Here is a 16,761-nt window from a genome sequence, read left to right as displayed (position 1 = left end):
GTTGACTGACAGAGACCGCCCACAGTTGAAGAGGGTCGTAATGTGTAATAGGCAGACATCTATCCAGACCATCACACAGGAATTCCAAACTGCATCAGGATCCACTGCAAGTACTCTGACAGCTAGGTGGGAGGTGAGAAAACTTGGATTTCATGGTCGAGCGGCTGCTCATAAGCTACACATCACGCCGGCAAATGCCAAATGATGCCTCGCTTGGTGTAAGGAGGGTAAACATTGGACGACTAAACAGTGGAAAAACTTTGTGTGGAAAGACGAATCACGGTACACAACGTGGCCATCCGATGACAGGTTGTGGGTATGGCGAATTACCGGGTGAACGTCATCTGCCAGCGTGTGTAGTGCCAACAGTAAAATTCGGAGGCGTTGGTGTTATGTTGTGGTCGTGTTTTTCATGGAGGGGGCTTGCACCCTTTGTTGTTTTGCGTGGTACTATCACAGCACAGGCCTACATTGATGTTTTAAGCACCTTCTTGCTTCCTGCTGTTGACGAGCAATTCGGGGATGGCGATTGCATCTTTCAACACGTTCGAGCTCCTGTTCATAATGCACCGCCTGTAGCGAAGTGGTTACACGACAATAACATCCTTTTAATGGACTGGCCTGCACAGAGTCCTGACGTGAGTCCTACAGAACACCATTGGGATGTTTTGGAACGCCGACTTCGTGCCAGGCCTCAGCGACCGACATCGATACCTCTCCTCAGTGCAGCACTCCGCGAAGACTGGGCTGTCATTACCCAAGAAAACTTCCAGCAGCTGAATGAACGTATGTGTGCGAGAGTGGAAGCTATCATCAAGGCTAAGGGGGGGCCAACACCATATTGAATTCCAGCATTACCGATGGAGAGCGCCACGAACTTGTAAGTCATTTTCAGCCAGGTGTCCTGATACTTTTGATCACACAGTGTACATGCAAAATAGTCTTGTTTTTTGGCTCTGAACTTAAATATGGATATTATAGTTTCCTTTTGTGCAACATATTATCCGATTTACATGTATAGTGCCAAAAACGTGATCTATATATCAACGAGATTTTCTTGAGTGCCGAAAACTGGCTACAAAGCCAGAGTATACGAATAGCGAATTAAGGAAAACCGGCCATTGATCAGTGCTGGCCGGCCGCTGTGGCCGAGTGGTTCTAGGCGCTTCAGTACGGAACCGCGCTGCTGCTACAGCCGCAGGTTCGAATCCTGCCTCGGGCATGGATGTGTGTGATGCCCTTAGGTTAGGTAGGTTTAAGTAGTTCTGAGTCTAGGGGACTGACGACCTCAGATGTTAAGTACCATAGTGCTTAGAGCCATTTGAACCATTTGATCAGTACTGCACACAAAAAACAGAATACCGTTATCCAAATTTTTTTTGTCAGTCTGCGACCCTTACCAAGTAGGATTAAATGAAGAGGTAGGCAAGATACAACGCAGAGTTTAGTTCGTCGCTGGATGGTTTAGTCGGCACCAGAGAGTAATGGAGATGCTCAAGAAACTCCAGTGGCAGATCGTACGAGAGAGTCGTAAGTGATTCAAGGAGAGGTTTAATAGAGAAATTATGAGAGCCTACGTTCCCGGAGGAGTAGAGTAACATATTGATTTCTGTCACAAACGTCCCAGGAAATAACCACAACGAGAAATATCTGAGAGATGACAGATAATACCGAGATAGTCTGGCAGACATTCTTCCCACGCGCTGTTCGCGATTGGAACGCGGATGGGCAAAATTGGTACGAGAAGTACCTCCGCCACATACCGTAAAGTGCCCTGCGGAGAATACGCGTACATCTAGAGATTACGTAATCGACTATCTTCTCTTATTTTATTACGACAGCAACGACAAAGGCATTACATAACGCAATAATCGGTTTCGCCAAATCAGTTTTCACCATCAGAATAGATGCACATGCTGAAATCGCGATATTACGTTCATGTTGCGTGTCTGTGTACATTTATTGCATGGGGGTGAAGTAGGACAATAAGGGAAGAGTCAGAGTTGATCGACTGGATTAGTCAGATTTCATTGTCTGGGAGAGCGAGTCGTGTAGAGTTTCACTACGAAAGAGTGTGAAGTGTGTGTATGAGTGGTGGGTGGGATGTGTCGGTCTACGTGCCGCAGCATATCAGGATTGGCAATTAGAGGGGAAACAATGGGGGATGTTAGGCTTGAGTTCGCGAATGGTGTAGGATATATGGAGTCCATTTTAGCCCAAGTCTCCTTCACAACAGCCCGCTCGCGTGCCACACGTGTCACTTGAGGGTTCAGAGACAATCCTTACCTACTGGACGCTGCTGGAGCGGTATATCCTCCCAACAGTAATCGGCGATTCTTTCTTAGATACACACGAAAGCTTTGATTGGTGCCGAGCTGGGTGTGTATTTGTCAGTTGGATGTCTCCTGCACTTTAAAGATGAAGCACCTCTTATTCCTGGTAAAACACTGAGCGCACGTGACTCAGAGTTAGACACTTGTCTTGTGCTTTCGAGATGGGTGCACTCAACCGACAATTTGCAGCACTAGGCGAGCTTTCAGCAAGCGCCGAGCGTTCGGGTGGTATTTACGCGACTGGAATTCACCCGTGCTCTGGTTTTATATAGAATATCCTTTCTTGCTTTGCAGTTAGCATTATAACTTCACGTTGAAAACAATACGCCTTTTTTCTCCTTTCTGATCTCAGCAGAACACGTCATGACCGGTATCCATTTCTGAGCTAACTATAGGTAAGTTCAAATGAACATCAGATTCTATAAATCGCAACATCAAGTTTCAGAAGTTTATAACGTTATAATGAATATTCTTCTGCTGTGACGTTCGGAGGGGATGTTGAACAGTTTAATCCCATTCTTGTTCTTATTTATGACGAGTATCCTAACATATACGGTTTTTCCCAACATCATACAGCATTTATCATACGTTTGGTCTCCGCCATATTATTATCTTACTCCCCTTCCTTTGTTTACGACCTTCGCCACGATTGCCATATCTGCTTATCGAATACTTAAAAAGCACTCCATCTGCAGGCCACATGTGGCCCATCGGGACCATCCTGCTTTCCCATGTGGTGAAATGTGTACCATTTCTCGATACAAATATATCACTCCATCTGTATTGCATATGTGCTGTGATTCATGTCATCCGTCACTGGCTGTTATTATTCCTGTCCAACAATGTCTCTGTTCCTTATCAACTGTCAAGCAGTCATACTGCGCTATTAATGTATTATGTTCAGTGTACGAGGATGTATTTCGCGTTACTGTTTATCGTACTGTGCAGCGAAAAGAATTTGTTTTTTGTTTTTGTTGAGTTTCAGTCTTCCGACTTCTTTGCTGCGGCCCAACACTAATTTCTCTCCTGTGCCAACCTCTTCATCTCAGAGTAGCACTCGCAACATACGTCCTCAATTATTTGCTGGATGTATTCCAATGTCTGTCTTCCTCTACCTTTTTTGCCCTCTACAGCTCCCTCTAGTACTGCAGAAGTCATTCCCTGATGTCGTAACAGTTGTCCTGTCATCCTGTCCTTCCTCCTTGTCAGCGTTTCCGACATATTCCTTTCTTCTCCGATTCTGCGCAGAACCTTCTCATTCCTTACCTTATCAGTCCATGTAATTTTCGTCTGTAGCACCACATTTCAAATGCTTCGAATCTCTTCTGTTCCGATTTCCCACAGTCCATGTTTCACTACCATGCAATTATGTGCTCCAAAGTAAATTTTGAAGTATTTCTTCCTCAAATTAAGGCCTGTCTTTGATACTAGTAGACTTCTATTGGCCAGAAATACACCTTTTTCCAGTGCTACTCTGCTTTTTATGGCCTCCTTGACCCGTCCGGCTTTGGTTATTTTGCTGCCTAGGTAGCAGAATTCTTTCGTGAGCACCAATCCTAATGTTAAGTTTCTCACTGTTCTCGTTTCTGTTACGTCTCACTGTTTTCTTCTTTCTTCGATTTACTCTCAATCCATATTCTGTACTCATTAGACTGCTCGTTCCATTCATCAGATCATGTAATCCTCCTTTGCTTTCACTGAGGATACCAATGTCGTCAGAGAGTCGTATAATTGATATCCTTAAATCCTGAATTTTAATTCCACTCCTGAACCTTTCTTTTATTTCCATCATTGCTTCTTCCATGTGCAGATTGAACATTAGGGGTGAAAGACTACAACCCTGTCTTACACCCTTTTTAATCCGAGCACTTCGTTCTTGGTCGTCCACTCTTATTATTCCCTCTTGGCTCTCATACATATTGCATATTACCCATCTCTTCCTATAGCTTATCCCTATTTTTCTCAGAATTTCGAACATTTTGCACCATTTTACATTGTCGAACGTTCCTTCCAGGTCGACAGATCCTATGAACGTATCTTGAGTTTTCTTTAGTCTTGCATCCACTATCAACAGAAAAGTCGGAATTGCCTCTCCTAATGCCAAACTGATCGGCATTTAACACAGTTTTCCCATGGCTCCATATGGGTGGAAGTAAACGGATTCAAAAGGCAAGACAGAGTGTGCAAAGAATTTGTACCGACGTAATGACAAGTTCGTGTTTCATTATTTCGAGCACTACTCAAAAACGTCTCAAGAGTGGATGATGGTGGTAACAGTCACTAACGCCGCTAGCAAACGACAGCAGTTTAGGGCGCCCTCTAGAAGGCACCTTGCCGGCTGGCGCCCAATCCCACTCTCCGACTTTCTCCCACTTACCGATACTCGCCCGGCACTAGTCTTGTAGGCGGCGTTTCTCCATCTGTCGGTGATGGCACCATCAGCACAGTTTATGGCGGCCGCAGTAGCTAACCGCTTTAAGAGGATGTTCCTCAAATTACACTTTCGAGCTATTTGCATAACTTTACATATACATGAGTGGTCATGTTGATATGACCATCGTGACATGAAATTAGAGACAGCTCGGAAGGTTATCGCATGCTACATTACCCTGCCCCCTTCCTAGACCACCTCTGAAACAAGTGCTCTTACGTCTCAGCTCTGCGTCTGCTTGGATAGCGGAAAGATGTATCTGTAACAGGAAAAATTCGGTGCTCAGTTAACCAAACTGCTTCAGTGGTGTAGCTCGTGTTAATAAGTAAAAAAATGCTTTAATGCTAGTCCTTGTTTAATGGCTGACTCCCTTATTAACTCATCAAAATACGATATCTGAAAGCGGGTCTTACAATCCTGCTATTTGTGGCTGTCAGGCTTTAATTTCCGTTAAGCTCATAAATATCGTTACCGTTATTATTGTAGCCTTTCCAGGGTCTTAGAGGCGACTTTCTTTCCTCATACGAGCCGTCCATTCTCATGATGATTGCTATACATTGTAATCTCTCGTTGCAAATCTTGTCTTTTTTTAAACAAAAATTTATGCGGCCTATCCATAAACAATTCCCATATTTCATATAAAATCATGAATTCCCGTTTAAAGTAGAGAAAATTAAATAAAATAATAATAAGAGCCAGTGGAATAGAGTATTATCTGCAAAGTAGCAGGAGGCTTTATTCAACGAATTTCTAACGTAGGCCCTTTCGTTTCGCAACTACTATAAAAACCCAATGCACTTATTGTTAATGTCCTTAGCATCTGTGAGTCTCTAGCATCTGTGAATCTTTAGCATCAGTGGCTCTTCGGTGTCTGGGGCTCTTCGGCGTCTGGGACTCTTCGGCATCTGGGGAGTCTTGGGCGTCTGGGGAGTCTTGGGCATCTGGGGAGTCTTGGGCATCTGGGGAGTCTCGGGCGTCTGGGGAGTCTCTGGCGTCTGGGGAGTCTCTGGCGTCTGGGGAGTCTCTGGCGTCTGGGGAGTCTCTGGCGTCTGGGGAGTCTCTGGCGTCTGGGGAGTCTCTGGCGTCTGGGGAGTCTCTGGCGTCTGGGGAGTCTCTGGCGTCTGGGGAGTCTCTGGCGTCTGGGGAGTCTCTGGCGTCTGGGGAGTCTCTGGCGTCTGGGGAGTCTGGGGCGTCTGGGGAGTCTGGGGCGTCTGGGGAGTCTGGGGCATCTGGGGTGTCTCGGGCGTCTGGGGGGCCTCGGGCGTCTGGGGGGTCTCGGGCTTCTGGGGAGTCTTGGGTGTTGGCGGCCTTGGGCATCTGGGGGTCTTGTGCATCTGGGTGTCTTGTGCATGAAACACTATTTACCGCATCTGAAATATATGACAATGATTTATAAACAAGTATCTGTATTACTAATGTTATTATGTATCTTGGTAATCTACAATGACATGTACAAGAATATTGTGTACAACAGTATTGTGAAACAAAACTAAATGTAAACTGTTTACTCACAAGCACATCCTGTTTGTGTAGGTGAAACAAATTTCCCCCACATGATTTGCATGCTACAAGCCTTTAACCTTAATATGTAACCTTAATATGTTTTATTGTATCTTTCTTTTATTCTGCGCCCCTTTTAATTCCTTTCCTCCTTATTTGGTCATTATTTTGTTCGTTTGCAACAACACCAATACATAAAGAACTGCTATTAGACGCCATTTTCGTTTTGAACTTACATATCGCAGGTCTACTACACAAACGAAAGTAATATAGACATTTTACCACCTTAAAGCTACACATGAATCTTTTAATAATTATCGTTACCTGACAAACAAACCAGCTGATTCGCTGGTAAACACGAATGTTCTGTTACTGAAAATAATGTATAGAAGCCATTGTGGTATTAAGCGATGCGAGTTGGGCATTAGGTCACTGCTGTGCCCATAACTCAAAACCATGTAAATGTGGACTTAGGTCGTTTTGCGAATTCACGATTCATACATATACTTGGTAGGTACTGATGTTTGATATGTATTGATGTTTAAGAGCTAAACATCAATACATATCACAGTATGGCTATGTTCAATCAAACAGGTGCTCCCCTGTTAAGCTATTATATCAAACAAATTTACATCATAACAGGCAACAACTACTTCAGCATGACACTGACATAAGAACTTAGCACCCTTTGAAGATTTAGGCCATCACTGCTACGTTAATTACACTGATACTTCTACTGAACCACCACTATCCTTTCTGCGTTCAGTACACGATGATGTGACAACAAACATTGCCAGTCATTCCTGGCACAACGTAACAATGCGGACGCGATCGAACTGCGGTATTGACTGTTTAGGCATGGTTGAACTACAGACAACATGAGCCTTGCACCTCCTTCCTGGTGGATGTAGGACTCCCTGTGTCAAATATCTGCTGCTCGTGCATGGTTGTTTACATCTTTGGGCGGGTTTAGTGGCATCTCTGAACAGTCGAAGGGACTGTGTCTCTGATAGAATATCCACAGTCAACGTCTGTCTTCAGGAGATCTGGGAACCGGGTTGATGTAAATTTTTTTTGATGTGTGTATGTTATGTTACGTCATTTCGGTCTTAGTTGCTGTCAATAGTGCTATCTAATACATGATCCAAATTTATTGGCTTACTAGATGCAACTGAGGGTATAAATAACTGAGAATTAATTAAAAAAATGTTATTTTTTTCCAGGTGAGTAAAGTCTTCATCTGTGGCTGCCTTTGCTGTGCAAGTAAGTAAGACAATCATCATGGAATTTGTAGTAATTGACTGTTTGTTGCATCAGCAAGTCTGAAGGTCGTGTGAGAACATTCACAAAATGATACTGTTCTCAGAATACACTAACTGAAAACTTTCCATGTCAGACATTGGTATCATTTTTGAAAACTCTGTAGTTTACCAAATGTACTACGCAAGATTTTTTCTTAGTATTTATTTTTTTGCTTGTTCATCAAGCCATTTTGTTAAAGTGTCCTAAATACAAGACCACATCAGCTGCTTCTACTAAAAGACTTAATTTTTTTGAACTCATTGAGTCAATTACACTTCATTTTAGTCTTACTCTAATTGACTTTGAATACTACTTTCCATTTTGCTTTATGAAGCTCTTTAATTCGCGTTAAACTTCACCAGCACCAGAGGAAAACAGCATTCTAACATTAGCAAAACAAAGGTGGCTCAGGTGTGCTCCATTAACGCGAATTAATTCTAAATTTTCTCACTTTTAAATTCTGAATACTTATTCTAGGGCTATTGAAAATATTGTTTGTGATACAGAATCTTCTTATTTCATTTCTCTCTCTTTCCTAAAATTCTCACTATTCTGGTGGTGCTCAATGGAAGCTGTAGCACATACGTGTACATTCTTCACTGTGCTAATGTACTTCGAATCAATCCTCGTTTCTTAATAGTTACCAGCGTACACTTAGTACAAACTGAGCTAAAAGCTTTTTCAAAATCTCTGAATCGTAGGCCAACTAGCAATTCATAGTTATTGCTGCGTTCTATAATTTTATTCTCACCTTGAAAATGATTGTACTAAATCGACAGCTAAGGCCACTGGATCTTTCGTTTGATTAAAATCTGAGGTTGTTTCTAGGCAGTTAGTGAATATCTTACATATTATTGAGTTACAGGAGATAATTCTACATTAAAGAAGAAAAGGACTGTCTCCTTTGTTCTGGAGTTCTTTTGCAGATTTATGTAAACAATTTTGCATTTTTCTTTGTATTAATTTGCCTCCAGGTTTAACCATTTCCACTGAGACACCATCATCTCCAGACGTTTTTTCTTTCTTCATGACTTGGATGATTTTATACACTTCATCTTGCGTTAATTTCAAAATGCCATTTTTTCATTATAAACTATGTATCTACCTGTGTGTATGATGCATTTCTTGAACTATCCAAACATTTCAGGTATTCTTGAAATGCTTCTACAATTTCCAGTCTCTTGATTATTACTGTGCATCTGACATCTTAACCGATAAAATGTAGCTAACGTCTGCTCGTTATAAGTTACTATAAGTTACTGTTTCATATTCTCATTGTCTATAATTGTTTATCGTATCAATTTATTTATTTATTTATTTATTTATTTTTGTAGTTTCAAAGATACCCTCAGGAACATTTCTGAACAGTTTTGCTTAGTTCACTGTATTCTGTCACATTCCCATCATCGTTTATTCGAGACTTCCACCTTCTCCCTCATAGCTGCATTGTTCCATTTAAGGTTTTTCCTTTGCACTTTCAATATAGTTTAGTTTCCCAAAGCACGACCATCTGTTTCAGCTGTAGCTGTACAATATTTTCTTTTTGAGGTGATGAATTTGTTGCTCAACTTAGTCTAGCATACCTCCCTATTAGTAAAATATTAAAATTCACAACTTATTACGAATTTTATTTTGCTGGGTAAAATTTTAATATTTTACTAATATTTCGCAAACGTGGTCTAATCTCCAATTAAAATGAAAAATTCTGCACCTTCCTGTACTCGAATAATTTCTTCTTGTCTCCTGCCTCTGAGTTTGGTTCTGTTTATTCTTACTCCAGATCTTATTAGCGTATGCTTGCTTGACATTCCTCAGCCCGCACTGTTTCTTTATTGTTTGATAAAATTCAGGTAACATTTTAAGTCCTGTTCAGTCCTTGCAAAACTCATTATCTACTTGCGTTCTCCTGAAAGATGTGCTATGGGTGAATATGTTGTTTCTCTAAACAAACTGAATGTGGCTTGCTCTTTCGAGTGACGGTGAGATGCCACTGGCCAACTGAAGCCAGGCGTGGCGTGCTCGGCCGAGGTCTAAGTGTTTGGCGGCCTGCGACTGCCTCGGGACCAATAACGTATGTAGGTCCTGCTGCGTGCATCACAGCATGTGACACTACAGATCTTACGAGTTCCAACGACCTCCTCTGGCGGGGAACTAGTTACTATTTCAGGCGAGTTTAATAATGAGTAACTGCACTTTTAAATAATTTCTGGCTCTTGATAACACACGACTAAGTTACGCGTTTTAGTGAGTGCGTTATCACTGACATATTGTCTTTCTGTGGGCCCCAGACGGAGCCGCGTGTTGGGCAAGGCAACTGATGTGAAGTCACAAGTTCGATGTGGAGGCCTCCATTTATCACGAGCGACGTCACAGCCTGAGTACTACGCACAGGCCCAAGCTTGACTGCGTTAGCTCTTCACGGTGCTATGTCCAGTATGAGATCTTGGCGCTAACTTATAAACTGCTATGCACTGTGCTTTTATTGCAGATTATGCAATGTAGGAGAGAAACTGACTAGGGGAGTAAAAACTGTAAAAACGAAAACACACGGTACCTTAAAGGCATTGCTTGCCTTATTTTCGAGCTTCTGTGAAAGTGCAGCCTTGGGGCTTGGTCCAGTGTCAAAAATACAGCTTGTTTATTACGTGGCACAGGAGATCAAACAATCGAATGGGGAATCTAGTATGGAAAACACACCAATGCACAGGAACCTACGTTTATTTGCTAAATGTGAGTAACTTACGTTTTCAGTTGTTTACAAAGCAGTTGTTCCTTATTTTCGAACACCTATCTGTGAAAATACTTCTCAAAATGTGACATCTTTAGCACCTATTTCTGGCACATCTTACCACAAATATATACACTACCAAAACCATGTGTAGTCAATCGTTTTTTCCAGGAGCCGTTTTTTAAATACTGAACAATTTGCAGCAGAAATATTAACAGAAGTCAACGTTTTGTTACGGCTGCATTCTAGCAGTTTTATGGAGCAAGTAATACGCCGTGTGACTATACAAGTTCATAATGAATCAGATGGCTGCTTCTGAATGGATTCAGTAAATGAATTGCATTACATTTCTTTCTCTGTGAATTTTATCCCACGATGAGTTTAATAAAGAACGGCATACATATTCTCCTATGTAGAACATTACGCTTAAGGTATCCTTAGACGTTGCTTACGGTTTGATGAACGTGTTCTCCGTGCGTAAAGACGCTTGTGCATCAGGAATTTTATAGAAAAACTGTCAGTTCTTTCACAGGAGTACACTGACTGCGCACATCTTTAAGTTACTGAAGTGTAAGGCCTGAAAAATGACACATGGTAATACACATTTCTCTACAGATAACAAACATACTCTTTAGAAGATCTGTATGAATATTCACCATAAAAAAATTTTCAGGATACAAAAGTGCTGAAAACATTTAGTTAATGAGTGATTATGGCTTTAGAATCTAATAAAGAAAGAAATGCATCAGGTGGAACTTTTTCATGGTTAGTGGAAAATACAGCTTGTGATGAACTTTTCCTGTGTATTAACAACTTTACAAAATGATCGAAGCAGACGAAATGAATTAAAATCTGTGTTACGAACGGGAGTCGAACCCAGGTCTTCTTACTTGAGAGGCAGAAATGCTAACCATTACACCACCACAGTACGATTGTCAACGTTGCTGCACGAAATACCTAAGCTGAGTGACCTCCCCAACACAAACTTCAATTCATTTTTCCCTTACATATTGTCATTACTGCCAGGACTCTCCGATATTGGCAAGCACCCCAGCATTGGGCGTAATGGGACGTCCTTGTACCATTGGTCATCTTATAGATCTTACAATTAAATGTTTCCCTGAGACATTAAAGTCTCATTTTATTTTTGTATCCCGCCTGGAAGGCGGCGCGTGGGTCTGCTCCTGCAAACTGAAGTGAAGGCCGAATGTAGGAAGTGAGTAGGAGCAGAAAAGGTGAAATGTTTCGGTACTGCGTATAGATTATAACTCTTTTACTTAACTCTGCGTACAGATGAGCACGTAGGTGCAAAGCCGTTCATCAATCAAATCTAACAGCGGCTGGAAGTTACAAAGGAAAAATCTGTAGCGGCTCGCCCACAACGTTGCTTGGTCGTCCGCTCGGAATCAAATGGGGAGAATCTGGAGCGGCGCTCGTAGAGCTGCACAGCGCCGGCTAGAGGCAACGCCACCTAGAGAGAAGGCCTGTGCGCTGAGCAGCTCGCCTGCCAAGAGTAGTCATGCAAGTTCCGTCCGTCCAAGAGCGGCTTCTACTGGCAGGAGCTTCTAGAAACGCTTTTCTCTGGCTACATGTTTTATTTCTATTGTCGTACATCGCTATTTCAACAAAATTTCTCTTATATCAATTATTTCACACACTAATACATTAAAACTTACCTGTTTTTACACTGCAAATCCAAAACTTGTAACGGGATTGATGGCTTCATTAGGCCTATACACACGTTCTTAACTACACAAAAATTAGCATTTTTAATAATGAAAACATCAAGATCTCTCCATGTGAAATCCATCAATACAAAATTTAATTTAACATTGATGGTTTTATTCTATCAAAATGATGAAAAATCCTAAATTGAATATTTTTTTGTGCTTTTTATTTTAGAGTTCTTAATTATTAAAATGACCAAAATTCTCCCACTTTTGTCTTGCTTTGTAACCTTAAAAAGGTCACAACCCCAAAACAATTTGACTTACAGACCTGAAATTTGTACCACTTTATTCAGTTTCTTCTACAGTTTAAAGATGTGTGCTACTTTACTAGATTCACAAAAACGCTGAATTCTTCCAAACCCCAATTTTTTAATCCTTAAAATTTCAAAATTAGAGTTTCTTGAAATAAATTTTATTTAACTGCAATTTGCTTTGCCAACTGTATCACAACTTTCGCAGACTGGTTCATGACAGTTACGTTAAAATGAAATAAACAAGTTACTTGTGGTAGCAGTTTTTGCAGATGATGTGTATAAATTGCAGTAGTTTAAAAGAAAAAGGCCTTTTGCAAGCTGCACATTAAGTGTTTTTTATTTAACTTGTGCACACAGACCCATTTTGCCTTATATACAAGGTGTCTTCAGTGGGTGTCAGATCAGCGTCTAAAGCTGTTTGGCTTAAGAATTGTAACTAACACAACAGAAAATAAATACTATGGAATAAACAATAATAAAACAAAACCATTCAGTTTTATTGACACAATAATGAGCTTCAAGAGATATCAATTGTTGAAAGAAAATTAGCAAAGCACTAGAAGGAGAAAGGGGAGCAGGTTGCAGCAATGCAACACTTATAATGCACGAGTCAAGCATACATACAGCAGCCTTTTAAAATAGTAGTAGTGGCATTTTACACAGAATGCAATAAGATTCAGTACATTCTGAAAACTCCAGCACTAAACTTCACTGTCAGGCATTACTGTGTTTGAATAATGGTATCTCAAAAAAGTGTTGCTTTAAACTAATGAATTTTAAGTTTTTATATCTTTTGTCTGTTTCATCTTTTTGATAGTTGTGATTTATCCTTCTATGATTTCTTAAGAAGACAAACTGTGGATAAAAAGTGGTCAAAATTTTGTTGTAATCCCTTCAAAAGAAACTTACAGTGCATGAGTAAATGTTATGGAAATGTAATTCATGGACGATTAATCTGAGCTTGCGTATTTAAGAAAGATTTCATGTAGAGTGAAATCATCTAATGAAAGAAAACCTGAACTACTGATAATTAAAAGCAAAAAATCTTATGGATAGGTACAACTGAGTTGAAGTATGTCTAATGGCCCTGAGTTTGTGGATGCTGAAAAAGGCTTGTATTTGTTGAAAGTATTTGCCTTCATTACAGAAATCCTCAGTAATAAAGAAATGTTTGTCTCAAAAAATATTGTAAAGATAAAGCTGACAAAATAACATTGAAATTAAGTGAAACCTTCTTTCAGGAAGAAACTGGTGAAAATCAGGAAATACTTGGCTGTGATGATACACAAACAGAAATGATTGCCAAGTTTAAACACAATTAGTAAAAATGAAAAATTTTCAGTGTTGACTTTCCTACCCAACTCATATAGAAAAAGAGTCTGAAGTAAGCAACTGCAGCGTGTGAAACAAAAATAGTGGAAGAACAGGGCCGGCTCTTTACTTCTGACCCTAGACCCTGACAGTTTTTGTCTGCTAAAACTGTTCTGTTAGTGAAAAATTTCACTGTAATGGTAATACTAGCAGGTGAACACCTGACTAACGTGGTTACATTTCTATGGGAAAAGATGGTGATAGCAAGCCAATGTATGTTGAAAACAAATTAATTTTAAGACATGTAAGAGAAGTGTACAAACTTTTCAGATAAAATTGCATTCTCAAAAATGCTGTATTAAGGCCAAAAAATTGTATTATAGCTGGAGCTAGTGGAATACTTACTGTTTGCATTTGTTTCAAATCATCAAAATGGAAATTAATAATAGCTGTAGCAAATTTGAGCAAAATTCACAAAAAATTTATGAAAATCTGAGGTTTCAAGAACCAGACCAATGGTTGATTTCACATTTACTGACCAATTAATCAGCATTCTTTTTTAAGTAATAGCTTTAGTAATCACAATATTTCAGAGAATATGAATAAAAATATTCTTACAATGTGTGTGTACAGCATGTATTCAAACTGCATAAATTCAGCATGCTGTTTACAATTAATGTTCAATTCAGGCTTCACTTACTTCTGTTGAATATGTTTTTCTTTCTAGGGACAGCATCCTTCACAATGCTTAGATTTTTCTTTTTGGTAAAATTATTAAGAAATACATTGATTGATATCCATATTACTTTTTTGCAAGTATCTTGAGCACTGTGACTACCACATTCTCTTTCCCAGAGCAGTTCATTCATTAAAACTGAATTCCAAGCCAGGTGAAAAACCAGTTCTCTTTGGTTTGGTACTTTAAGGAACTCAGCTTCAAATTTACGATACAATTTCATAACAGTCAGGTAAGTAGTGACAACCACACTGATAATCTGAGAGCAAAGAATGAGTAATTTTCCTCTTCTTACATTCTGTATTAGGGAATACATTTCTCGATCATCTAAAATGTTATCTAACACCAGAATATCTTTACAAAACTCACATTTAGTATTTTTCAAAACAGAGTAGCAACAATACCCTGCTACATGTGTAAGAACAGGCAAATCTTCACTGGAATTTTCAGTAAGTTCTGATGGATTGACTACTATTTCATCATATATGGAAGGAATCTCAATGTCAGTATTTGGGTCATCTGAGAAAACATCCTGTATGGACTGTATACTTATTTCACCAAAAGTGGTTGATTTTAAATTTAGCCTAATTACAGACTGCAAGCAAAGCTTATTTTCTACCTCATACACCTGCCTGATACTGACATTGTACTGGCCTCCACATAACTGCCTATACTTTCCAAATCTCTCTTCGAGCAAATCAGTTTGAAATTTTCCAGGTAAAAAGTAGGAAAACTGCAACTCGTTAATACAATATTCAGACAATTTTATAAAGGCCTGTGTTGTTTGAATTAATGCTGAACATGTTTCTTTTGTTAGTGAGCCCTCAGGATATCGGATGTTTATTTTTTCCGATCTGCTTAGCCATTCTAACATTCCTGTAAGATATGCATACTTGGGGTCATCTATTGTACATTGTTTTAAAGGGCTCATGAATTCATCGTTTAACCTATTACCCTTAAATAGTGTTTTCACATTCGCTGTTTTCCACCATTTGGTAAACAAACTAATGTAATTTGCTGTTTCCATACAGTGAACTAAGGAGTGTTTTGGACCCAGTGTTTCAAGGGCATTAGCCGAGACATCACAGAAAATTTGCAGAGCTAGTGTAGCATTTTGTTTTTCAAAGTTATTTGGTCTCATAGCTTTCAAAGTCAGACCATAACAATATTTTGCCAGTTTTTCATTTTCAAGGTCATATATCCTCAGTAAGGTATCAAAACAGGCATAATGTATGCAAGAATCATTTTTTTGAAATGTGGGATATATCATACAGGATTTTTTTTTGTTTTAACCAATTATGCCAAATGTACTTCATAATGTGTACAGAGTCAATTCCAAAAAAATGGTCTCATTGAATCTTTAGGATGGTTATATGCATAAGAGACTGAAGAGGGATTTGAAAATGATGACATTGCCCTACTATTAATGGAATTATTATTTGAAATCACAGACAGTACTTTGAATCCTGTATCTTCAAGACCCAATATTATTCTTTTGATCCATTGATGCAAATTATCACCTGTTAATTTCTTGACTGGTAAAATATGGATAACATCTCTAAAGTTACTCAGTATACTGTTGATCATGAAAACATATGCAGAATTTGCTGTCAAACATCACCATTAACCATACCAACAACACTTCCTCCTTTATAGTCAAAATGTTCTTTTAGATGTATCTCATCTATTAAAAGGTTGACATGATATTCATGTGGTTCAAGAAATTTAAATTTACCTCTCGCATATGATAAAAAATTATTTTCACATTGCTCTTTCTGGGGGCCTATGTTAATATTAGAACATACTCTTTGAATTGCTGATGGATGAAGGCCTACAAAAAAACCATAATCTCTATTAAACCTATAGGCAAGTGGGGAAATACTGTAAGATAAACAAGAAAATATCATTAATGATGGAGTGTATGGAATTTTCTTTGATGATAGTAATTTCAACTGTTCAGTGATAAAGTGTATGTTTTTGCTCTTTTCATACTCAGATAAATTAAGTGTCTGCAGAATGTCACATACATAACACAAAGTTTGTTCAATATTATTTCGAACATTAATCTGCATGTCAGCTTTTTCCACACAGTCTAACAGATTACCTAATTCAACAATGCTTGAAACCCTTGTTAAAACCTTGTCCCCATTTAGTCCTATTTTGTTTCTTTGCTTGTTCAGGACAAATGCTGATACATCAAGGCCTTCACTAACAAGAACAGAATATTTTATTACAGGAGAAGGAACTGTCTCAATGTTTGCAAACAATACAGATGTAGGGTTTGTAATGATACTCCAGAAATCAGATAGCTTTAACACTGACAGTTTTGCCTTTAACTCACACAGTGATGCAATGGACTGAGCTTTTAAATATATTTCCCTTTCCTTCAGACTATCCTGAACAGCTGCCTGAATATTTTGCTCTTCAAGTTTCTGT

The 16,761-nt window shown here is 39.3% G+C and overlaps 1 protein-coding gene across 1 annotated transcript; it reads right to left on the bottom strand.

Moving 5' to 3' along the window:
* Positions 1 to 5,594: 5,594 nt before the first annotated feature.
* Positions 5,595 to 6,098, bottom strand: LOC124616416 (IgA FC receptor-like). The gene has a single exon (XM_047144722.1). The coding sequence runs from the start codon at positions 6,096 to 6,098 to the stop codon at positions 5,595 to 5,597; it is 504 nt and encodes a 167-aa protein (XP_047000678.1).
* Positions 6,099 to 16,761: the final 10,663 nt, after the last annotated feature.

The sequence above is a fragment of the Schistocerca americana genome, chromosome 5 (genome assembly GCF_021461395.2).
Source record: "Schistocerca americana isolate TAMUIC-IGC-003095 chromosome 5, iqSchAmer2.1, whole genome shotgun sequence".
Classification (NCBI taxonomy): Eukaryota; Metazoa; Arthropoda; class Insecta; order Orthoptera; family Acrididae; genus Schistocerca; species Schistocerca americana.
The sequence above is the reverse complement of the archived record's forward strand: the minus strand, read 5'-3'. Positions and strand labels throughout refer to the sequence as shown.

Coding starts and splice junctions, on each gene's coding strand:
- LOC124616416 (XM_047144722.1), bottom strand. CDS start 6,098: ATGCACAAGACCCCCAGATGCCCAAGGCCGCCAACACCCAAGACTCCC.